Source organism: Pelecanus crispus, chromosome 2 (assembly GCF_030463565.1).
Source record: "Pelecanus crispus isolate bPelCri1 chromosome 2, bPelCri1.pri, whole genome shotgun sequence".
Classification (NCBI taxonomy): domain Eukaryota; kingdom Metazoa; phylum Chordata; class Aves; order Pelecaniformes; family Pelecanidae; genus Pelecanus; species Pelecanus crispus.
The window spans coordinates 35,000,536-35,026,870 of NC_134644.1; the positions used below are offsets into that span (position 1 = coordinate 35,000,536).

Consider the following 26,335-nt stretch of genomic DNA (forward strand, 5'->3'; position numbering starts at 1 on the left):
AACAAGCGGAGAATATTATTGATACAATGCAATTATTACTGATGTAATTGTTAAAGGAGAGACTTAGAAATCAAGATTTCTAATCCATTTTCACTTTGGATTCATAATTCAAAGTCTTTCTACATCTCATTTTTTTCCATACAAAAATACTGTCTATGTAGCACAGGAATTACACATTATTTTCATGATAGCTTTTAATACGATGGCATCATGCAGGGGATATGTATGCATCATATACATAAAAGTTATTAAAGAGGAACAAAGAAGACATTCCTAGGAAGAAAAAAGGCAAGAAGTGCAATAGTATATGTAAATGCACGTATGTATTAAAAAAAACAAACCCAAACCATCCCGTGTGACATTACATATAGACAAAAAGAAAACCTAAGAAATTATGCCTGTGAAAGGATTTAAAAAACTAATAATCCATTGTCAGATAATAAGCAAGCACAGCCTTGTTTTCAGCATGTTAGTAGCTACAGTTCTGCAACATGGGGGGGGGGGTGGGGGGGTGGAGGTGGAAACCCAAGTACTAAAAGATTTCATTTGTCACAGGCCCCAAATCTATAGCATTTGGGGACAGCTATAATGTTATCTTGAGTGAACACAGGGCCAACATAATTAGGAATAAAGAGGTAAGAAGCAAAGGGAATTGCCTGCATAACTTCACTTTGTAAAATCCTCCCATGAAAGGTGGCAGGTAGGAAATCTGCATAATAACAAACTTGTCACAAGGCAAGGCCAACTAAATACAACAATTAGAATTAACATTTTGCTTTGACCAGTTCTCAGGATTCCTCCTCTCCCTCCTCCCAGGTTTCACTAGATGTAGTTAAAGTTTGGTGCAGGATTTTCCATTACATATTTTTTCCAAGTGTTGTGTGGCTGCAAGAAAACTGTCTCTCTTCTTTGTGGGCATTGCTTTAAGAAGCAGCTATTGAAGTGCCAAACCCTCCTCTCCAATATCCCAATGAAAACCCAGAATAAATTTCTTGGTTCCCTTCTAGTCTATCTAGACTTAGATCTGTGTGAATAATCCAGTCTGGCCCCCAAACAGAGCTACAACGTGTTATCACTTATTATTGGAGGAGAGCTTCTCCACTGACTGTCAGGTCCTTTCTTTTGAGAATTACTGGAGGCCCTCTGCTCTTTGACTGCGCCCATACAGCTCTTGGGACACTGGATTTGTGCTTCCCAGCTGGCTCATCTGCCACTTTCCAACTGCTTGTGGTCTTTCTGCTCAGCCACTGACTCTAAGACAACCTCCAGCACATGGATGCCCTCCCAGGGTGCCACTGGGTTATGCTCAGGGAGGTGCTTTAAGGGACTGCACTGGCAATGGAGCTGATCTCCACGGCTGCCTTCCCCCGTATACGAATTGAGACACCACTATCTTAGCTGGCCTTCTAAACAAAGAGATAGTGATTCTGAGTACTAAGCAGCTGGCCTCTGAAAAATTAGCCATTTTCTAAAACAGAAAGTGATTTTTGTTCTGTATTTAGGCAGTGTTGAAAATTTTAAATCAATATACCTATGACTGTTGTGTTTTCTCTTGTTTTAGATCAATATACCTATGACTGTTGTGTTTTCTCTTGTTTTAGGAAGGAAATGGATCATAGTAAGGAGTAACAGGGCCCAGATGAGGAATATAGACTAGGGTTTGTCTCTAATTTTGTGTCCTTTGGTCTCTTAAGCATTCAGATTTCTCCTTCTGTAAGTTACTCCTGTTTACTTCAGATAGAGGTCTCTTCTAGATAGAGAAAAATATCATGTTGGCTAATGCAGTGATAAGATCCTTATGTAGTGCAATCAAATCAATGAGCCACCCTCACGATGTGCTACACTGAGACAAATGTTCTTACTGCCACCACTTACCCTCCCCAGTTTGTATTCTTTTCACTTTTTCTTATTGTTTCAAATTCTTGTATTTGTGGTAATATGACATTTGAGGATTCTGAAGATGCGAATACATGGAAGACTCAGCTTTTGTTGGAAAAAGAATAAAGGCAAGAAAGGACTGGAAGACAGTTCAACATACAAGCAAAATAGTTTTCAAATTTTAAGAACAGAAAGAAAATGGAGAGCATTATCATGAAGAAGAGAGGGTGAGAAGGGAAGAGGTTGAAGCTTATGATATTCAGTTGTTCAGATTTTGTAATACTGCTCCCTCTCTCTTCTACCTTTTAGTCTCATCCAGTCTTCCACAACCTCCCTTGTGACAGCAGTCTATCCCCTAACTACTTTTTTTAGAGGGGACATTTGACGTACATGGCAATGAAGCAAATTCAAGTTCAAATACATTCATCCATCTTTCCCATGAAATGTAACAAGAATTATGGTCTTTTCTGAACTGTACTTTGCATTTTGAGGGCCAAGATTTGCTCAAGGAATGAGAAATTGGAGAATCTATTCTGCAGTCTGCATTATGCAATTAGTGCTATGCTAGCACATACTGTTTCCCATGTTTCTTTTTAACCCTCTAGTTGTTCCTAAATCAGCAAACGTAAGTGTGTGTCCTCTTCCCCACCCCCACCCCCCCCCGCCCCATTTTCGATTTGCCCATTCTGGCAGTTGTCCCACTTGTTAAAAGCAGCAAACCCTATGCTAGGAAGCATATATTAATAAAGTCCCTGGTTTCAAGAAATATTTAAAAGTAATCTTTAGGTGTTCCGTTCAGATTTTGTTCAAATTACAAATAATTTGATCTTATTCCAAATAATAATAATAAAAAAATACAGTAAGCTGTACTTGTCCATTGCAGAAATATATTTATTCTATAAATATAGACAGCATTCTGCAAATATATAGAATACTTAATAGGTATATAGAACAGATCTGAAAAGATTTATTTTGTATAGTTTCTCATTTTTCCCCCATCCACAACATCCTTCCTATATTCAAATCCTATATTTTTTAGCATCTCAGATTTGATCACCATTTCACTATATCACTAGTTTATGTGCCAAAATCAAAGTGAAGAGCTGAGCACTGGAGAGAGAAAAAATATTTTTAAATACTTTGTGATATTTGCAAAAGTGTGTGTGTACGTATGTATTTTTCAAGAAACTGTATAACTCCTACAAATAAGTTGGAGAAAGGAAGTCTGTTGACTTTTTAACCACACCAAAGTAAGGTGCAAGATTTGGTAATATATCTCTGAAATCTTCAGAGGGGCAGAAGTCCTGCAGCCAAGGACTGGAACCTGGTATCCGTCAGGTTACAACTCTGCTGTCACACAGGCGACAGCAGAAATGGATGGTTTGTACAGAAGAGCTCTGGTGTGGGCAGTGGCAATGCACACACCTGTTCGAGTTTATGTGTTAGATACAATGCTCTATGGAGGTGATCTATGGAGAGAGAACAGAGCTGCTAAAACACCTTGGTTACAGCTCTTATATTTGCTGACCATATGGTCCATTGATGCTCCCTGTTCTGATCTCATGTACCTCCATACAAAAAAGAAGGCATCTGCAGAGGTCTTCTATGCATCCTCACAGTTTTATGCTTTAGACGCCGATGCGTTATTGTGTCTGGACTCTATATTGAAAAGCAGGGTTTTCCAAGGTTTTTTCTTTATGTCAGACCCAAGTAATTTCCATTAATTCTACAATAAATCCTGAAGTCAGCAGAGTTGCCTATAAAACCAAAGCAGAATCTGTTGAAGTATGCAGAAAACACAGGTCTTCAGCAGGGCTGATGCTGAATTTAGCCTGGAGACTATTATTTCTCTGCATGAAGGCCAAACTAATGATTCTTCACTTAAAAAGAAACCATACAAGTCTGTTAAGAAAAATAGTTCCAATGAACAGAAAAAAAAATGGAAGTGGTTGAAATGATCTGCATGAAATAACACCAGCTGATTTGCCAATACTGTTGAAAGGGTTGGGTGATATTTCCTAGAACAATGCAACAGGTGGGACAGGTGATTTTTCATTAATGGGTTTTGGCCAAATAAGAGTTTAACTGAATGACTCCTGGAAAGCTGCTAAGATTAGGTGTTTGTAACCATTAGATGCTATTATAAAGCCTATTTATTCTTCACATCAAAGTAAAAGAAACAAATATTTGTTAATACTGAAAGTTAGGGCAAGACATGTGGACAACTGTATTTTCCCATTGGTATTCATTCCTGCACTTCTCTGTATTCTTTTTTTGGAAAGCACCAGATGACTTCAGGAAAGTCTTGTGGTATTTCTAGTAAAAGTAATAAAGTAACAAGAATCCCCTAAAGAGGTATTTCTTTTTTTTAAAAAAAAAAAAAAAAAGAAACGAAACAACACACAAGACGTTTGGATGGTCCCTTTCTCCCCTTCATTGTACCCCCAATTATTTATGTTTATATTAAGTCTCCAGGAGAGTCAGAATGTGAGGAAAAGATTCAGACAGTCGTGCAAACTTTTGAGAAGGTGCTGCATTTTCTTTGGATGCATGCTGCACACACTGCAGAGTCAGCACTTCAGTAGAAGTGACAGAAGTCGAGTACCTGCCAATGTCAGGAGCAGAGAAGGCAGGTCTCGCAGGAGCGGGAATCAGGAATGAAACCAGCAACTCAGCTGGACTCGTGGAATTTCCCTCCAGTAAAAAGTCCTCTGTCTTTAGGGGCCTCCTCAGTGTCACTCCCAGATACCATTTCCCATCACTCCTTTCTTCTTAATCATGTCAGACTTCAACTTAATGACTGCCTGGCTCATATTTCTCCACAAAGGTAGCTGAAAACGTCTCAGTTCATCTGGCCATCTTTATTCCTCACCTACATTGCACCAGGGTGGCTCATGTTTAGACACTCAGATTTTTGGAAACTCCCCATCCAACGGAGGTATTTTTTACCATCTCTCCCTTTGAAACTACAGGTCAGCAACCCACCCACCTCCCAGTGCAACAATAGGGGTAGAAGGTACCTGACCCTGCTGTTATGTCCTACAATCAGAAGCAAGGGGTGTAACCCCAGTCCTGACCCACACATTTGGTCATGTAACTCAAAGCAGGGAATGCATCCTCTCCTATGTGACTTGATGAAGGAATACACTCTTGTCATACCATTAGTAGCCTTTGCTCTTCCCCTATTCCTTGACCCACTTGACAAAAATATTGTCATTTTAATATCATCTTTTGCCATCCCAAAAGTGCTCCTGTCCTAGAAAAGAAGGGTGGCAGGATAGGGGCAGAGACCTCAGCAGCAGCTGCTTTGCTGCTGCAGGGACAGAGGGAAAACCCAAAGCTGGTTGGAGGTGGTGACCATGCCCTGGGCAGTCACTGCAGTAGAGCCACCCCACATACTAAGCCCTACCTTGGTAGTAGCTGGAATAAGCCTGTCTGTAGTCCTCCAGAAGGCAAGGGGAGGGCAGAGGTCATGGGGTTGTTTTGCTGTATACAGCAACCTGCTGCCCAAGGAAAGTCTTCTCTGCCTAGGCGTCCAGGCAGTTCTGGGGTATGGCTTTCATCCCACTATTCTGTATCTGCACCTGACACGCAGCTGATAAGAATTCATTTCTGTCTACCCATTTTCTAGTCAACACTCTGTTTCCTGGATTACAGCAAGAGAAAAAAAAAAAAAATCTATAAACATCCTGATAATATGTGACCTAATATACCCAGATGCCTCAAGGCTAGCTGCCCTGTTTTTTCCTGTCTATGTTTTTGCTTGTTCTAAACCCAGTTCTATCTATTCTTTCTATGTGTCTTTATCCATACTTGCTATTTATTTACTTTTCATAAAAATGCTGATTCTGAATTTGTGGCTGACTATGTTTCAGATGGTGATACTGATTTTTTTTACAGTTCTACTGAAAGTGATGACCATGGAAGTTTGTGGCTTTACATGTGGTTTTGTCAAAAATAGTATTGGTTGGGTTTCTTGGTCATGTGTTTTCTCTAAGTGACAGAGCAGTTTAAAAGAAGACCTCTCAACACATTCATTTTCAGGGATACCTCAGACTAACTTCTATTTTAGGTTGGATAGATTGACAGAGATAAGTCATTCCTGCACTTTCACATTTGTGCACACAAATGTTTTCAGAAGATCTCATGACCTATTTTTGCTCAGTTCCTGAGGGCAACTAGTTATGGTTCTGTTTGAGGACAGCAGACAAGAACAGTAGTTCACAAAACTCCTAGGTCAGAAGTTCTACAGTTTCGGCTTACCTACAGATCTTTTTGTCTCAATACTCCTTGTTTAAGAATTCATTGCTCTCTAGTTTTTTTTCCTGTCACTTCTGGGGATAACCAAGGTCAATGCTATTAATATATTCATGAGATTCATCATTTCTGAAGCACTGTTAACTAGCTACATCTGAAGTATATAAGAAGTTCCTCGGTGCCCAAGATTTCTCACTGACTCAGACTTTGGATGATGCAGTTTTGGTTTGGGCCAAGGCTGCCATCTTGGACACCTTAAAGAAGGACTGAGTTTTGTTTGCTGCAAGTGGAGCCTGTTTTGCTGGATGCAACCACTGGCCGGCCCGGACACCCCTTGGATGCATTCAGCTACAGCTGCGCTGGGAAGGCAGGAAGTCAAGGAGGGTGGTGGGGAAGACAAGTGGCAGAGCCTGAAATTACTCTGTTCTTATGTTGCTAACAAGGGTCTGGAAGGGGCTAAGGAATAAGACCTTCAACAGGAGCTGCTGGATGAGACAAGGTGGTGGGAGAGCAGGTGGCAGAAATATCTTTCAGAGGAAGGAGCTGGAGGAAGTACTTGGAAGGCAGCAGGTCTTCCTGCAGGGCGGGTTTTGTTTTCATCCTCACTTAGAGCAAAACTTCCTGCAGCACACGTGTATTTTTTCTCTTCAGTAATAATTGGCCCTTTGGGTAATTTTCAGAAAACAATGTGGAAATTACAGGAAAAAAAAAAAAACAACCCACAACCTAGCAAACAGAATGCCAAAAAATACTTTGAGAGCAAAAACCTTGTAAGGTTTTGGGGGGAGGATGGGCGATACATGACTGGTTTTTAACAGTTAATAGACATCAGCACACACTTCATACTTCAGCAGAATGCAGTAAAGGCACAACAAGAGAGGGCTGTAAACTTGGCCACAAATATATGAGAGAATACAAGCATAATCTCGCTATTAGGAATAGCAAATTTTGAATTTGTTAAGAGAAAAAAGTTTTCTACTACAATGAAAAAAAGCCAAAGCATAAACCCTGAAGAGGCATACATATGCCCATATGCATTTAGGATTACGGTACAAACATACAAATCTTAGGATTTGTTTAGCTGTGATTAAACTAAATATAAACATATCAAACTAAATTAAGAAGCAGACTATCAAGAGGCAAGAAAAGTTTTTCTGAGTGAACCCCACATATTTTTTCTCTGCACAAAACATAACAGCTTGAAGGAGCACTAATTCATAGACAATTCACCTATGCTTTATCATCCAACATGGACCATCTAACAATCCAACTGAATACACTTGTGGGTCACCAGTTCTCACAGCCAGTAGAAATAAGGAAGTAGTTCTCATTTAAATCCTCAGAATATACAAAACATTAAGCACCAAAATGTACAAATCACACATCTACATGAAAGGAGTATTTGCACCAACCCAAATTAATTGCAGCTCCTCCTAAACAACAAACCTTACAGTAATGCTAGGAGAATAACAAATATTTACCTCCCATGACTCTAAAAAGGTCATCTTCTCTTTAGATACTGATTCTAAAAATCCTCCTCAAAGTAATTACTGAGGGCCTGAGTTGGTTTCTGGGGAAGACTATGACTGGCCCTCCACTTGCTTTGGCAGAGGCCCTAATTGCCTGCCTCTACTAATGAACTAATCTCAGGCACCTGGAACTAGAGCAGGCTCCATGCCGGGCAGGCAGGGCTCGGGTTACCTAAGAAATGCTCCAAATATAGTCACACAAATCACTAACCCTGCAGATGTGCAAATACTGCTTTTGTCATATTGCTGGAGAGATGGACATGTGTTTGCAGTGCTGTAGCACATAAAACCTGAAGATGAATTCATTGTGTTGCTTTAATCCCTTCCAGAGGCCAGGTGGGCATTTGGGGAGCCAGATAAGTGTGTTGATTATCCACATTACTCATTGCATTAATCCACTTGTCTGTGTGACACAGAGTATCTCAAATGCTCACCGCATGAATATGTAGGTGGCTGGAAAAAATATACGTATTTCATGAGTGCCTGTTGTCTGTAAAATGAAACCTAATCAGGAAGTTAGCCTAAAACTTAGACTAAAACCTAAACAAGTTCAAACTTTGCTGATGCCCAGAGTTTTTAAAATTATGGTTAAAGGATTTGGAAGTCACCAGAGAATGTAAGCAAGCCTCAGTGTAAGCCTTGTGAGACAAACTACTGCACTTTTAACAAATTTTAAAAGGTTTTCACAGGCAAAGATTTTTCCATGACCTCAGAAATTAAAACAGGTGTCATGCAGCTTTCCATCCAACCATCCACAAATTTCTTCTCCTTCCCTGGACTGATTATGCTGATAAACATGTGTCAAATTCTAGGTATGTGTCTGGTTTCATTTGAGGAGGGAAGAATGATATAAACAAAACACAGTTTAAGAGGAAAATACAGGAGAGCAAGAACAGGCTCTCTGCTTAGTCTTTGACAAATTGCTGAAATATATGTTTGCCTGGCTCTTAGGTGATATTCACACAGGTTAATTAGCGTTAAAAAAAATTAACTTGATTTGTTCATATGCCTGAAAAATAGTGTTATTTCTATTGCTTACATAGACACAAACATCTAATCTTTTATAAGCAAAGGTAGGAACATCTTCCCAAATCATCTGTTTTGTAGTGTTCCAGACTTTGCTTTTTTTCTTCTTCAAGAGACCATTAAAAAAAACCCCAAGAAACACTTAAATTTACTTTTTCAGGTCAGAGACCTGGATAGATTAGATTTTAGATATTGATTAAATGGCAAACTTACAGCTTCACTGAAAAACATGGTGCAGGTTTTACACAAGTGAAGTTCAGGTCTGAAAGTAAAAGGCAGACAAGGCAGCTCTAAAGTCTCAGAGCTCAGTGTCCACCGACACTGAGAAAAGTCCAAACAGAAACATTTGCGCACAGTATGAATCCCTCCTCACCGACAGCTGAATTTCCAAAATTTCCTTAAGAAGTATATTTAAATAATACTGTTTAATGCAGACTGACAGAATACACTGATGCACCCTTACTAGCTTGAAGAGCATTCCAATAGGGAGCAAATCCTTTTGTCTTCTGTACTCTAGTAATTATCAGAAAAGTGAACTCAATTAATGAATTATCATTAGTTAGTGTGAACACCAAAAGATAGTATCAAAAATCCCCTTCATCGAAGAACTACACAGATCCCAGCTATTTAATTAATGCAATGAACGCAATTTATGAGGTTGAGGAGAGCAGCAGAAATAACAACGATTCTGCTGATTTCATGTATGGCAGTAAAGCTCTGTGTGAAGAAGGGCTCCTGCAGGTAGGAGTTTGTCTTCTTCCAAACTGTTCAGCTAGCTCTCATGCTTTGGAAGAGTAGGCAGGAGATGGTGAATGCACTAGCATCAGACAGTGCCGCCATCACCACTTGACCCTAGGATGCAGAGAGTAATCGTGCCACAGACAGCAAAATACCTCCTGTGCCTGCTTTATTGAGCACTAAGCCAGCATTGAGGAAAGGGAATGCTAAATCCTCACCAACAAATTTATCTACTTCTGTTCTCCATAGGGAAAATATTCAACACAATAGTGTCTATGCATTTTTTGCTTCTCCTCTCCAATCACACGTACCCCCAGCAAAGGTTACAAAAGATGTGTATACCTAGGAGCACAAAAAACATCTTCTCTGAACATTAATCACAACTAAAATCATTAGTGGAACTAAGTAAAAGCAAGGCACTTAGGCATTTCAGGAAAGAATTCTTGAATGTTAAGTTCTGTTATGTTCATAAGGAAAGGGGAGATGCAGATCTGTTCAGATATCTCCAGATATTTCCTGGAATATATAACACCATCATACATTAAAAAAGCAATAGGAAAAGTTGGGGACTGTATTTAAAGAAAGGGAAATGGTTCAATGACCCCAAACCAAGACACTTCTTGTAAAATCTTTTTGCTTACTCATATTTTCTTTCTTTATTTAGTCACTTATGCCAAGGTCCCAGGTGATTTACCCTTCCCGTGACCTTATGTGTTTTCACTGAAGTGGTGACCTTAGATATTAATGTGGGTTTTGAGGCTGCCTTTTAAAGCATTTGTTCTCATTTCACCTGTTATTGATGAGCATTTGTTTTCTTAAAGGTCTCTTTTTTTACATGCAGGGTAGACATTCTCACTTCCCAAGAGCTGTGGATTCACTCTGCAGTGCGTGAGGGCCTGGGATACTGCTGGCTACTCCCAGCTGCCCTCCCACACAGCCTGAACTCTGCTTCACCTCTCTGAGCACCCAACAATACCTCCTCAGCTAGGCCAGGCCTCTGAGCTGCTGTTCCAAACAGCAGCATACAGCACCACTAATTTTTACTGGGTTTAAAAAAAAAAAACAAACCATATGTACACCATACCTATACCTGCATATATATATACTGAGCCCAGGTGAGGGAAACAGTCTGCAGTTCTAAGACAGAAGTGTGAATTTCAACTGAATTTATATTGCAAAGTGGTTTGGAAATCTCTCTCTTGTATTCACTTTCTGTCCTTCCTAGAAGGACTATATGCACAAAAAAGAAAAACAGAAAGAAAAGAGCTTGCGAAGCAATCCTACTCTATGGAGTGAGTGAAAGCCAAGGTTTCTACTGACTTCAGCAGGGTTTCAGCCTTTGCCATGTCAGCAAAAGTCACCATCTGTTGACAAACAAAACAGAGGAGAAAATCTTCCTTTCTGCTCTCAGTCTTTTCACAACCTGCCTACCTTTCCTGAAGTGTTTGGCACTGCCTACAGCCAGCAGCAGTTATGACAAAAAAAGATGGTCCCTAAGTGGGATCTCATGTAACAACACCTGAATTTCTAAATGATTTGTGAAAACCTATGTGCAAATTGTTCCTGTTTTCCAGGGAGCTCTGGTAACTGAGTCCTCTGTAGAACCTTCACTCACAGTTGCTAAGTGAATTTGGTACTGAGCAATAAGGACACCGCTTTTCACTTTCAGTGCTGTAGGAAGATTTTATTTTTATTTGTGTAGGGTCATAAAGTGCACATTCTAACATCATATTATGTATTCAATATATTAGAAAAACCTTTGTCTTTTATAAGCTTCTGCATGTGAAGCCATCTTCTCCTCTGTCAGGGAGAACTGACAGGTTGCCTGCCATCACCTACTCTCCAGCAAAGTCAGCAGCCCACACTGTCAGTGTGAAAACATCTGTTAAATGGATTTATTGACTAGGTCTTAGGTGCGAGTTGTTATTTTTTTTTTTTTCCGCACTGTTTATTACAGCCCTGACCTAATGAACTTAATTTGTTGACATGTTTCCCTCAGTGTCTTACTTGATCCCATCTCACATTTCTTTCTACTGTGCTGTTTTCTTGGAAACAGGAGTTCCTGGCGCATCGGTGTGTCCACCAGTTGCAACTCTACCAGGCTCAGATGGCTACAGTTGGCATGGCGGGATTAGATAAACATCAGCCGGTGTCCAGGACCCCATCTTCCCCTGCTGATTCCACATTACCTCACCCAGCCGTGGACCAGCCCAGCCAGCATGTCTACACGACTGGTAGGATTCCCTAAAGACTGCTTTTAATAGGCAGGGCAAATGCGTTTGTTCATGTAGGATCAACAGATTTAAATGCCTCAAATACCTCCTGCAGCAATGCATTCAGTTTTAGCCTTACTGTTCCTCATTTTTTTTTGATGCTGTACTGGCATCAAGTCAACCAGTGCAGCTGATAAATCACAGGGTTAATATTCACACAGTCATAAATTATTATCATTGACTGGCTTTGGCAATATAGCAACAGGTGCATTTTTGGTGCCTTTAAGTCATTTATAGCCTTTTCTTTCATTTCCCTATCCTCTGGTTCTTTTCTCTGTGTTCTTGCTGCCTATTTTGTAAAGAGACCACCAATAAGTTGAAGAAAGACCACCAGCAAGTAGGAAAGCTGCAATATAATTCTCCATGTCTTCATGTGAGAAGTCAGTCTATGCTACAAGGTTGCTTTGCCCATAGAGAGAGCAAAGCTGTAGCCATGACTGGAAGTTGATGTTGGCTACAACTTTGGTGTCTTTCAGCAGTTGTGTGGAGTCTCTACGGAGGAAAGTTTTGTGGTCATACCCTGGACAGTCCAGTCACTCAGGGAGCATCTCCTATTGGTATGGTCTGGGATGTCCAAAGCAGAGTGATTAGAACCCCCCAAAACTTCAGTGAAAGGAAGAAAAATGACCACAGAAAACCCTTTTCTTATTATGGGTAATCTAACCTTGCAAGATGGTCCATCTTTTTAAGAACCTGAATCTCAGTATAACATTACAGCATGGTTAGAAGCAAAGTTTCACTTTGTACAGAAAAAAAGGGGAAATGAATACTTGGAGGTACTGTTTATTCAGGTTTCTGCCAGAAGTATTAATTCCTTCACATCGATTGGCAGAACTTGCCATGCCCTGGAAACTTACAGCTCTTCAGACCATGACCATGGATTAACATAGGATGGAGTCCTTAATGGGCACTGTATGTGACTGTGCAAGACAGTGTGCTCTCCCATCTTTCCAATTAGAATATGAAATTGGAAAGCAAAATTTATTATTTTAAACAAAAAAAATTGCAAAAGAAAAAGCGATGTCCTTAAAGGATTGCAAGTGAGTGGGTAAATGGATGCAAGATGACATTCAAAGATGAAAGACATAATTTATTCTTCCGTAAATACACTGTCAATTTAGGAATTTCACTTGTTGGGTAACAAATATTTGGATTGAACAGAAAGAAACATGCTAATTCACTTTCCATGAGTTTCTGTAAAAAGACCAGCTGTGTGTAGACAGGATTATTAAACCAGGCCACTGTTTTTCTAGTTGTGGTTCATAGAGTCCCCGAAACATTGTAAACTCATTCTAAAAGATTCACAGAGCACACCAAAAGTGAGCTCACTGTGCCTAGGCTTCAATGTCCTGTTCAAAAGTTTGCAGTTCCACTGGAAAAGTTGAATGGAGTTGCAAATGTGAAGGCTGCTGTTTCAGTCTGATTGCTAAGGTTTACTGACGCCTCCCTTTATAAGTTCCCAGAAAGGGGACTAGGGTCAAGGGGGTTACATGTATGTGGGGATTTGTGGCATCAGTGGAACTGATTAAGAAATAAAATGTGAAGTTGAGATGGAAGAATAAGAAAAGGAATGAAAGGATGTAGTACAAACACTGAACGGAGATGGTGTCAGGAAATGGGACATACCAGGCATGAAGGGCTCGAGAACTGAAGCAAAGAAGCCTGATGGGTTCTGCAATGGAAACGCAGACAGTGCATATGCAGAGTCAGAGTATATTAAGATCAGGCAGAAAGTTTAACCTTCCCCCTTTAGTAAAGCATTACTACATGAACAACAGCAGTGGAAAGAGAGAAAGAAAGAGAGAAAAAAAATGCATCTTTTTCCAACCGAGATTCTCAATTCTCCACTGAACACCTTTCTCCAAATCCAAAACATCTTTTTCTTGAATCTGTGTTTCTTCTTTTGTTTAATCAGAGCACACACCTCTGCAGTTACAAAGAAGCCTTTCTTTTCTGCTTGAAGAAATCCCTTTCCCTGATATGTCCCCAGGCTTACAGACCTACACGTATAACCTGTATCACTGCAGTTTCTGAGTACATTGAAAGTAGCTCTATTTTCTATATTATGAGATTAAAGCCTTTGGAGTGACAATGAACAGAGACTGTGCAACATTAACAGTTCTAATACAGTTTCTGTGAATAAAATAGATAGATATGCATATTATTAACATAAGGTATGGTATGGTACGGTACGGTACAGAATGGCTTTATTCATGCATAGTATTTCCTGGGTCTGGATGGTGCCCTTATATTTCTTCACTGGCCAGTGGAAAGCAAGCAAGCCAGACCCAATTTTTATCTATTCTTATGCAGCCTTTCCAAAATCCTTTGGGATGAAAGCCCTGAGCAACCTGGGCTGATCACAGTGCTGACCTGCTCTGTGTGGAGGGTTGGACTGGAGGCTTCTGGAGGTCCCATCCGACCTGAGCTACCCTGTGGTTGTACGATTTGCTCCTTTAAGAGAGCACAAGATGCAACCACCCATTGTCCACAGCGGTTGCAACACTACCATTCTTAAAAGCATGGAAGGAAGGAATGTGTGGGTAGAAAGGGAGAAAATTCTAGTACAGCATGAAATTAGGTCAAATTCAGACCTTTGAAATTAATGTAAAATCATCTCCCTGCCTTGAATTATTTCTTACCGGGTTTTTTTTTTTTTTTTTTTCCCCCCATTTAAAGACAATATATTCTTAGAAGGGAAAAATGGTAGAAGGAAAACTCTTGTGGCAGAACATTACACAGGGATCAAAATGAGCCTGTATTTTTGTGAGTCATGAGAGAAAATGCTCTTAGCCAAATACCTGAAGGGAATCAGAACGGTGATGGTTGTGAGAGAGCTGTGAAATATATACGCAGTATATGTGCAAGATAATGAGTTAAAGATGGGGGGGGGGGGAGCTACTTGATGTTTGTTTAGATGGTTTACAGAATTTTTGACATTAGTTCAGATTTTTCTTCTGAATAATTTATTAGATATTCTTCCCTTGGGTTTTCTTATTGGTACTGTTGTTCTCCAGGACATTTTACCTTCTTCAAAGCATGCTGTTAGCCAACAATTTTTAGGTCTCTTGCTCTCCCCTCTGTTTAAAATATTATTAAAAGAAGCTGACCCAAATAAAGTATTTTGGAAAAGAATGAATGTTAGGGGGTCCCCACCAGGAAGACCTTGTTTTTTCTGACAATGCAAATTCAGTTTCTTTTGTCCTGTGTCCTCTATTGTCATATGGTTCAGTGGTGCCACCGTTCCAGTCTGTCATCAGGGCCACATTCTGCCCTCAGTAATATTGGTGTAAATCCAGAATAAATCCACCAGTCTCAGTGGAGTTGCTCAGATTTACACATGGAATCTGAGAGCAGAATCTGGCTGTAGGCATTTGTTCTGGAGAGACAGAATAACCATCTTTTATTAATATTTCACAGCAGTCTGCAATTGAAAACAGTTGTCTCCCTCTCTCTCTTTTTTGTGGGGGTGGGGAGATTATTGGCTGGATCCTGTTAGGGAAATCCTACAGGCTATTTTTAGCAGTAAGCTCTACTGCTGCATTGTGGTATTGTACCAAGCACATGTGCTGTATGACCAGCAGCCACACATTTGAATTACTTGCACATCCTAAATCAATTTAGATGCCTGCAATAAATGAAAACATATATTTCAGTCTTTTCTTAAGTCAATTAATCCTTCTAGAGATAAATTTTACACTCAGTGGTGTGAATATCTTACTATTTAAAAGTTTGGAGTAGATGTTTCTGCTATGCAATACTGACCTGACCCGATTAAGCTGATTTTTGATTCAGACACAAAAATTCACATACAATGAAATTACATTTTTAGTCATATTCCATCTTAGGAAGAATACTAGTGCACTAAGAAAGGGACGTTTCTATCTATGTCAACCAGAGGAGGCATCCTGAATACACTGTTTCAGCATTTCACTTCAAAACCAGTTTAGTTGCAACCCTGACAGAGGTCATCAAAAATTGTCACTATTACATAACATCTTGATTCTGTATAATAATAACATAGTAAAATATATATCTATTATTTCTATTAACTGCAGTCTGGACTATGCAAACCTAAGCCTATAGGGAGCATTTATAATTAGAATCAAACATTCATTGAAAGAGTGGCAGACAGGAGATACTTTCAACTTTCAGCTACTTTTCTTAACTTTTAACAAGTGTTTCTATTCAAATCCATTGGATATAACTGCCTACTCTGCCCAAGTGCTTCTGAGAGTCCTGATGCATGTACATTTACCATCTAAACACCTTCTCTGTTGGGCAGGGGAATGGGAGGGAGACTTTTCTTATCTAATGGTATAATGACCACTGGCAAACTGTATAGTCTAGGTATGCAACAGACTGTAGAAGTTAAAAATTTTGGTGCCAAGAAAAGGACAGCAAGGTATGTGAGCATGCACTTATTCCTGTGCATACTTGCTACTTCAAATAACTTGTAAGACCTCATGAGAGAGCAGCAAAGCTCATAAACGGTGCAGTGCAAATAACTGCAAAGAAAGGAAATTATTAACCGTTTGGACAATGCCAGCAAAGATTTTAAGCTGCATTAGTTTATTAGCTCCAGATTTTCACTAGTTCTTTTTTTTTTATTTTATTTCTTTAAAAGAAAACAAACCAAGAAAGTAAATACAAGAATTTATTGCTAATGAACCATTTTGTTTGTTAGCTAATCATTTAGCATAAACTTAGTCATGCTGCATGTAGGTATTATTGTTACATTCTCCTTATGCTAAACACAATTGTTGTAATATCATTTTGGCTTAAATAGCAAGATCCCAAAGGATCACTTCTAAAGTGTATGAGCTAAGAAATATGGCAGCATAAATATTTCTAGAGCAGCATAATTTCTGGCCAGCTTCTAACTGAATTATCTCAGAACCTTAACTTTGCATTGCCCACAATATATACAGAATCTTATTCAGTAGAGTTTTTAAACACTTTATTAAAGTTCAATATCCATTCAATAACTTTGCTGAATAAGGGCGGTATTGAGCATGTTGTTGAATCTGGACTTCAATTTTATATTTTCTTCACTGGCTGACTTTTCAGTAGCAGGCTAACACAATTTTCCCAGAACTGTGTTGGCGTCCCCAGTAGTGGTGGCACATAAGAAAGAGGCTTGGAATGCCAAGTTTTGCAGCTTGGAGAAATTGTTAATTTGAGTCCCTTTCAGCTGTAAGGGGAAGAAAAGTCCAAATGTTTCCCAAATGAAAATGGTTCACAGGGGTAAGGAAAATATTTTTTGTTCCAGACATTTCTGAGGGAAATGTAAACAACGAGTAAATAAATAAAATAATTTTTCAGTTTTCCAGACTTGGTTTGAAGGCCTTGAAAATTGAGTTTAGCTTGAGCTTACTTGCTAAAATGTCTCTTTTGCTCCCAACACACAGCTACAAAGCAATGTGATATTGATAGCTGTTCCATATAAAGTTGTTCTGTCCTTGGATAAATGAGCGTAGAAAATTCAAAAGGAACCTTGCATTGCAGTCTAACAACAGGATTTGGTCCTAATTGAATAGTGGGTGGAACTTCTTGTTTTAATGAAAAAGGACTCTGGCTGCCACTGCTGCAACTCTCTGAAATTTTCATCTGATATGCTTTGAGATCTGGAATTAATATAGTATTAGTTAAGCAGTGCAAATACAGAGTGGCATTGTCATTTCAAAATTTATTTTAAAAGGTTTTTCTGAATGATTTTCCTTACACTGCTATGAATATATTGCCTTTTCTTGTTATATATAGCTTGATTAACAGCCTTAACTGACCTTACCCATGAGAGAAAGAGAAAAGAAGTGATTCAGTAATAGGACTGATTTTTTCCTAGCCATAAAAGCTTTAACAAGACACCACTTGATTTCCTGTCTTCTTTACAGTTAATTGTGTTTATTAGCATAATTTCTTTAGAATTGATTTTTACCTTATCAATATCACAAGATGTACCTTCTAACTCAAAATTCAGAGTCTCCCAGGATAAAGGGGAATTAAGATCCAGAATTTTCATTTTGCTCTTACTGACAAATGAGATCCAGTTGTGCTATAGTATGCATGACATGGAACAGTATAACTTGCATTTGTTTCACTTACTGTTTCTTATTGTGCTGTCTTTGTGCTGAAGGTGTTGTGTATGACAGTCTGATGCTGAAGCACCAGTGTATGTGTGGCAACTATGCTAATCACCCTGAACATGCTGGAAGGATCCAAAGCATCTGGTCAAGGCTGCAAGAAACTGGCTTGCTAAACAAGTGCGAGGTAATAAAAAATAAAGACCAGATACTTGACTTGTTAAAGTAAATGGCAAATTTATTAAATCCTAAATCTGTCTTACCTCTGTAATAAGAGAGTAATTTGTTTTAGGAATTATTTGGACTTAACTGACAATATTAAAATAATTCATTTTAGGAAAGCACACTTCCCAATCAGAAAACAAAGAATTTACACAATGAAAGTCATTTATCCACATACATCAGAATATAAAATCCAGACATGACTGTGTTCCTCACCTTGATATAGGAAGGTAGACAAGCAGTAGTCAAATGTCAAGTGCAGTCCTTTCAATAGCACAGTTCTTAACTTTTTCAAGTAGCTAAGGATTTTACTTCTGTAGTAGCATAGAACACTGCTTTTTTCAAATGTAGTTTGTATCACTCCATAAGCATGTTGCATCTTGTCTTATTTCAGACTCTAAAGTCTGTTTTCATAGCATTTTCATTTGCCTGGTGTACAATGGGTACCAAGTCAAAACCTGAGACGTCCAAGTGCAATCTTCTAGACAGTATCAGAGCGAATGTGGAACTTTCTTCTGCTTTGATTTCCCTCACAAAATTACGTATTAAAACATCATGCTTAAATCAAATATGGACTCTGAGGTTCATATATGACTTGGGTTACTGAAAAACAGCCTTTCCCTACCATTCACTGCTTCCCATGAGTTGTGCAGCACTGTCAACTTCTGCAGAAGCCTGTGGCAATTGAGGGTGCCTACTGCATTGCGGCACAAGTTAACAAAATTCAACATAAATTTGCTTATGTTTTGCAGGATCCCAAAATTGCCAGGGCTCTTATGCTCTATTTTCCTTAATTACTTTTCTTTATATAGTTCAGTTTTGACAAACCCAGAGGAACTGGTACAATAGGTCCCTTTGATTAGCTATTAGTGACTGTCCACAAAGATTTTCTGCAGGTAGACTAGCGTACTGGGCAGTGAGATATTGCGAGCACTATAAATCGATTTGTTGTATACATTCATCTAACTAGATGGCAGCACTCTAACAGGCTAATTCTTTTTTTTAGCTTGGATAATTTTTTCAATCTTCAAGAAGGCTTTCTTTCAGCAAGGCCCTTAAGGCCACATATCACGAGTGGTTTCACTGGTGGGATCACATACTTAAGGAGTAAGTTAAACATGCAGCAGAGTGCTTTACTTAAATAAGGCCTAGTCACCTTCTTGACTCAGAACCCATATTATAAAGACAAGACAAAAAAGAGAGAAAATAAATAAAATGCAAGGTGCTACTATGTATTGCTTTCTTCAGTAAGAATCAGATATTGTGGAAGAGTAAATTGTGTGGATCTGCAAAAGATGTAAATAGGAAAAGTGGTATAGGTTAGTCTTAGGTGCACATAGTCCAATAGTTTCCTGGAAGATTTGAAGTTTCCTCTTACAATTCTAGAATTTCAAAAACTGAAATATAGCCTGTTAAGTCTTGCAAATCCAGTGAGTGGGCAGAGAGGAAATAAGTCATTTCATGTTGAATGGCATGCACTTAATTTTGACTCCCATTGTGTGCTTTGAAATGAGGCTGGAATATGAAATGAGCTGTCAAAATGTAAACACTGATGACAAAACTTTGAGGAACCTCAGTGTGAAGCTGGTGCATAGATCTGGTGTTTATCTTGATCCTCATGTAGCTAAAGAGAGGATTATATTTGATGATGCAATCTGTCCTTTGCTTCACTGTATTCTCTAGCACTTGCTTTACATCAAATATGTCCTTAATCTGCTCACTTTTTAAAATAAGGAAGGCTGCGGTGATTCACTTAATTGGTGCTCTGATTCTTTAGAAAAGTTATTCATCTGAATACATGACTTGAGTCACTAAAGGAGCAGTTATTGCATTATTCAAGAAATACTAGGCCACCATTAATTTCCATTCTGCAATATACCACATTGAGGACACAGAGTCAGAGCATCAAGGGCATCTGCACTGTCTCTTTTACTGACTTCTGAATACTCCCTCAGGGACATTAGTATTTCTCATTATACTTTCCCACCGTTTCTGTCAGAAGGAATAGGGAGAGCGCTGGTCAGGTTTTGCCACATGCACTGCCTCATGCACCAAGTCTGAAGGGCAACAGCCACTTAGGAAATCCTCTGCAGTAACAGTGAACCTTCTTTTTTCTCTTTTATTAAAACAATAATCTCACAAGAGGGTTGCAGTCCCACTCTTTGTCGGATGAGGAGTTTCAGGATCAAAGCTAGTTCAGCAGAGGTAGCTCAGGTCTTGTTAGCTTGCAACGTGCGTATCCTTAGCCACAGGCTTGTGCCAGGGGGCCCTCCTTATTTTGTAATCTTACAAGAAACCCTTATGAAAATGAACAATCTATATCTATACGATCTTTGTTATCTATAGCAGGGAGCAAAACGTGGTTCCTAAATCATGTGGTGTGGATTAACCCCTCTCACGCAGCTCAGGTCTATGGCATTGGAGAGAAGACTGGCCACATGCACAAGAGAACCGTCATCTCTAACTGGGCATGGGACGATGCAAGTCAGATATACTGGGCTGACACCATGCTTGCTGCAGTTAATAGATTAATCTAGGTAGATTAATCTAGACTTAATCTGCTACCTATATATATTGCTCATATTGCCCCCATATATAGAATTTTTAAAATATAACTTGGTAAAATCACAACAAGGTTTGACTGGGGTACTCAAAGCTGCGTCTTCTCTACAAAATAAAATGTACCTGGGACTGTTCTCCACCACTGCAGCCAACTGGCATGGAAAGGTCCATGTTCATACTACCAGGAATGCTCCCTGGCCCATGCCAGTGACCAAACCATGTCTGGGAGTTGTTTGGGAGAGTGCTAGCTGCTGCTCAGCCAAAACGGTGTGAAGGACCACTTTAGCAATTTAACAGTACAGATGATTGCGTTCCTCTGCCTGGGAATGTTTCCTGGCACTGCTTAATTTACTGCTGCAGACACAGCCAAAAGGACTTGTTTCTCCAGACTGTATTTTGTCTTTCTAGCCATAGACATTTGAGCTCTAGAGTTATTCAAACAGCAGTTTAGAGGATTTTTGCTAAATTGAGAAACTAGTTAAGAGCTTTTGGAATTTTTTTTAATGATATGACTCTTCCAAATAGATAGATTACTTCCCCCCTTGGCTTCCCCAAAAGGAGAAACATATTCAGACCATGGCCAGCCCTGGAGAGCTGAATTTGAGAGACTAGTCCCTGACGGAGTTCAGGGCAAGAGAGTGGAGTAATTTCCCCCCATAGTGGACTTTCTTATAGTCCTGGTGTATATGTATTGGAAAAATAAAATTCAGACACAATATTTTTGCATTATTTTAAAAGTTTTGTGTATGTTTACTGAAATACCTATTCTGTGTTCGTTAAAGGCTGACAGATGTAGAACGGATGGTCATCAAATGCAGCACCAGAACAGGGCAGCTAAAAGATGCAAAGATTGGCATAAAAACATCCATTATCTTTTTTTGCAATTTTCTCTTGGTAAAGAGCAATGCATAGCTGCCCTACCTTTGGGACAAAAAAAGGACTGAATTATGTTTTGGTAGTGGTGTCTGCTTTCTACTTGTTCTAGGGAGAGGAAGTATTTACATAACTCCTTTGGGGCCATAATTTATGCACACATGACTGACATTAGGCTACACGGATCAGCACAGTTTTAGAAAAGAAAAGAAGAATGTAGACACGGTCCCACTTTGTGCCCCCACCCCTACTTCCTGTAGGGACTGTGGTCCAGCTACATTTTTCTTTTCAGTCTGGAATTTGATCTGAATTTTGGTAGTTTTCTGGATTAAGGAGAGATCTTACACCTCCTGCTGTCCACATCTTGTGGACCAAAGGGGAGAGAAGGAAAGAATTTAAAGATTTAAAAACCTTTAAGTCTGCCAGATCACATAGACTGAAATATATGAAAAAAAATCCATCCTCTGAACCTCAGTTTACCACTACAGAAGAAATAATACAGGAAAAGTTAGTCTTTAATAGCAAAAATCTTTGTAGTGTTGAACATATTCAGGTTAGGCATTTGGAGGACCAAAACACATGAAGAGAGTAAATGCATCTCTATGTGGGTGCATGCGTGTCCGAGATATGCTTGCAATTCCCACATAATGGAGAGGGAGCAAGCAATGGGGGTGTACTGACTGGCAAAAGATCCATGTTATCTGTATGTATTTTTAAAAACAAGAGAGAATTTAACAACTGTGAGAAATCCCAGGAAAGCAGGAAAAACTCTGAAGACCTTGTTTACAAACTAGATAGCCTAAGGGAATTTCAGAGACACTATCTCCATACAAATAGCTGCAGCAAAGGCAATGGACATCTTACACTGAGAGAGTGAGAAATATTCCTTAAGCTATGTCAACAATTCCCATTAGTTTAGCAGAGAGAAACAGGCAGTGCCACCTTTCTCTTTTGAATCTCTGACTGTGCAAGAGTTTAGTCTGCTGAAAGTCTACCCAAAATCTTCAGGTTAATAGAGAGTATCTGCGTGAAACTTTAATAGTCTATTTTAAACAGAAGACCAGACTAGACAGTCCTCTTTGACCTTAAATTCTGCAAAAGGTGAAAGCATTTTCCCGTTGCAGGGAGAATAAATTTCTAGTTCTTGACTGATTTTTTGAAGCATTCAGGTGTAGTAGTTTGCTCTCCTGAGATGTATAAATGTCTCTGTTAGTGAGGGAACTGCATATGTCAGAGGAGAAAGCCAACACACAAATTGTCATGCACATTAGAAAAGGATGACTTGACTTCTACTAAGGATGTAGTAGATGGATGGATGTATTCAAATCCCCCTGAATGAAACAAATACTGTTTATAAGTTCTCCTATGCTATTTCTCCTTTTTCACTGGCTTTATGCCAATTTTCTGCTTTGTACTACATTTTAGGTTTTTGATACTACCATGGCCGATGAAAATTAAGACAGACACTTTAAAATAAAAAAGATGTGGCTAGAAGTGTATGTGTAAAGTTATACAAATGCATATGTTATGTTGTCTGATAACTCATGCCAGTGAGAGCCAGAAACTGTCACTTTGCATAACTGAAATTACATGATTCCATATTCTGGCAACAGACTTATGACGTGCTTTTGTAGCTCTGCTAAATCCTGATATCATTGTCTAAGAAGAACTGTTCTTAGCAATTATTACAGGTAATTTTTAATACACATTATTTTTTCCTCTGTGTAGAGCCTTAGACAGTTGGAATTTTAATGTTATTGAAAATGGCTTGACAGGCAGAGATACTGCAAGGATGGGATGAAAGGAACAGTAAATAAGGAGATGGGGATGCAGAAACAGCACAGACGTGTGCACTGTTTACCCTTCCCTTTCCTCCTGCCATTTACTGTGAAAAAGTGCTTGCTGATGCTCAAGGTGAGAGCTGGAGAAGCTGTGGAGAAAGAGCAGCTCTGGGCTGTCCGTGCCCTGGCAGCTCAGCAGTTGGCTGTGCCCCAAGGACCTCACTGCTGGGAGCAGCCTGGATTGGGTCGTCCTGTTCGGTGCTACTTGATTTCTGCACCAAACCTGTTTCTGCACAACCTGATTCTGCCCTAAACAATCTCGCCGGCAATATTGGGTAGTAGGTATCTCCTTGGCAAAATGTTTTGGGGAGGCCACTTGCAGACTCTACTCTGCTAGTGCAAATCACTGTATTCCATAGGATATCACAGAGCTTCCTGTTGTAAGAAAAACAGGTAACTGTGGGTCTTTTTATAGTTAAAGTGATATGGCATTTAACAGCACTTTAAAAAGAGCCAGACAATTAACTCTTTTAAACATCTCTTAAAGAGTTTTTGTATAACTTGTAGAAAATATATGACCAGAGAGTGAGTATTTTACTCAAGGTTCTTTGATGTGACCTTCATAAAATACCTCTTTACTTTTCTTAGACATTTGTTTTAGCTGTCCTAAAAGCCGGCCTCCCTTCCCAGTTTTGCTGTGGAGAATTGGGTATATAGATTTTAAAGCAGGTTATTGGAAACATAGGCCTTAATGAGAATGGATGAATGAATAAATGTTACCAGTCACCTCACTTGTGAAGAAAAACATTTTATCTGACCCAGAAGAACGATTACAGAGTTTACTGACTCCATGAAGTAACATAACGTGCCGATTTTGATTGTGCAACTGTGTGTTAAAAGGATGTGAGTGCACTGCTACAAATTCTCATGTGAGAGTGGGAGAGGCTTGAAGAAATTAGAGATGAAAAAGGGCTTATTAAGTCATTTAGTTCTTGGATCATTCCCTAAAATGTTTTTTTCCACTGCTGTGTCCAGTCAAGTTTTAAACACTGCAAGAAATAGGGCTTCCACCATTTCCTTGAAGGGGAGCTTGTTCCACAGTCTTCTAGATCTCTTAGGACATTTTTCCTGATTAGTCAGAAAAAATTGCCACTGCTTAACTCAATACGAATTGTGCATGGTTCTTCTGACCCCTCCTAGGGAGCTCCTTTCTTCCATGGTGCACATTCTCTTTAATATTTATAATATTGCTTTCTTCTTCTAGTGAAAAGGTTGGTGCCTTCTGATGTGCATGAGTAGGTGATGGATGTAATAAGAATTACAACTTAACCTCTAAGAAAACTAGAATTGAGTGGTATTTCTGTAAAAGGTTAATCAGTCTATTAAAAATAGGGTGGTCTATTTAGATAACTTCTGTACCTGTTTATCTATAGCCCTTGACAGTCAGATGGATCCACAGTCTAAGTTGTGAGAGGTTTTACCCCAGGTGTTCATAAGGACCAGCTCTGCAAATAGAGTCCAAGACCTTAAAAATAGGCTGTTTTCTCTCTACATTATCGAATATCAACAGGAAAGATGATCTTGGGACCAGAACTTTGTTGACAGTGCTGTTTATTATGCCCAAACCTGAACAAAATCTGTTTCGTGTTGCTGTGTCTGCAAAGGCTGTGCAGCACTAGCACAAGCAGAGAAGTAAATATTTTTATGATGAGCTGTAATTCCAAATACATATAAGGAACAGATCTGCTGAATAAGAAAGTGTTAGTTTTAGTCTTTTCTTCCTTCTTTCCTATCTTCCTTCCTTCCTAAACTGATTAAATTTCAATGGATTTATAGAAAGACATCCCAGATTTTTTAACACTGATTTAAGTGGGGAGAGCACAGGCTGGAGAAACAGTTAAAGAGACAAACTCCACTTACAAAAATGTAAGGAAGAAAGTGAGTCAGCATGTGTAACAGCAAAAATGATACTGGGATATTTAACATACATTAAAAAAATAAAAAGATATAGGAATATTTATTAAAGCATTTAAGCTTTAAATTTCTTCTTCTCCCTGGCTCTTCTCACTGTAATCATGTTCTTCCTAGCAGCATAAATCACAAGTACTAGTAGTAATGCAAAAACCATTAATCCTCATTCAGAACACATCTGCAGCTTACAGGTGTGAATAAGTTTTTGCTCTTTAAACTAGAATTTTTCTAGCCAGCTTGCTTTCTTAAGAGATATTTCACCTTTTGGTTTGTACCTCTTAATATAATGCAGAAAAGGGGCAGAATCTTTTCTTTTTCTTGTATGTGAAACCCTGTGTTAAGTTAACTCTGCTAAGACTTAAGTGAAGCATTTGTGATAAACCACACATGCATTTGTTTTTCATATAGTATTGCTTTAATAAACAAATCAGTGTCACATTCCTGCATGACGCAATTTCAACCCATTATTAATCATACTAAATGTTATTTCGGACCTTTACTTTTTTTTTTTTTTTCTCCCTAAATATTGTCAGTGGAATATTGTAGGCCTCTGCTGTTTTCTTTCAGCGAATTCGAGGTCGAAAAGCCAGTCTGGAGGAAATACAGCTGGTTCACTCTGAACATCATTCACTGCTGTATGGCACCAGCCCCCTGAACAGACAGAAGCTGGACCCCAGGAAACTCCTAGGTCTGTACAGGCCTCTATTCTACTGAGAACAGCACATTCCAGCACTGTCATTAGTCATAGCTGGTGTCAGTTTAAAATACTTGGCAAGCAGTGTGACAAAAATTCACTTTTTCCAAATGCATTGCTATGTGGAAGGAGAATGTTACAATGGAAGCCAAATACAGATTAGCAAAATGCACAGGCTGGAAAGCAGCAATAGAAGTTTCTCCTCATTTGCTTCAAAAATCATCAAAGTGTTAACCCTTTACTGTAATTTGTTCTCCATCGGAGGTCAATGGCAATTTTGAACACGGTTGGTCTTCTATCTCCTTGTGTTCTTTGATTTGAAAAACGCACTTTAAAATACACTTGCTTGTCAGAATTGCTTGTTTGCTGTTCTCATTTGCTTTCTTTCAATTATTTCAGCCACGCTGAGTACAGATATCATGCCTAAGTCTTGCTAATAAGTGAACTT

At 39.1% G+C, this 26,335-nt stretch overlaps 1 protein-coding gene across 4 annotated transcripts in view; it reads left to right on the forward strand.

The window, feature by feature from the left end:
• The window catches only part of HDAC9 (histone deacetylase 9), a 228,142-nt gene that overhangs the window by 72,389 nt on the left and 129,418 nt on the right, over nucleotides 1-26,335 (forward strand). For all 4 annotated transcript variants that reach the window (XM_075706446.1, XM_075706448.1, XM_075706449.1 and 1 more), the window contains 3 exons: nucleotides 11,485-11,662; nucleotides 17,838-17,971; nucleotides 25,761-25,881. In XM_075706446.1, the coding sequence (XP_075562561.1) occupies nucleotides 11,485-11,662; nucleotides 17,838-17,971; nucleotides 25,761-25,881 (433 nt within the window). The remainder of the gene's footprint in view (nucleotides 1-11,484; nucleotides 11,663-17,837; nucleotides 17,972-25,760; nucleotides 25,882-26,335) is intronic.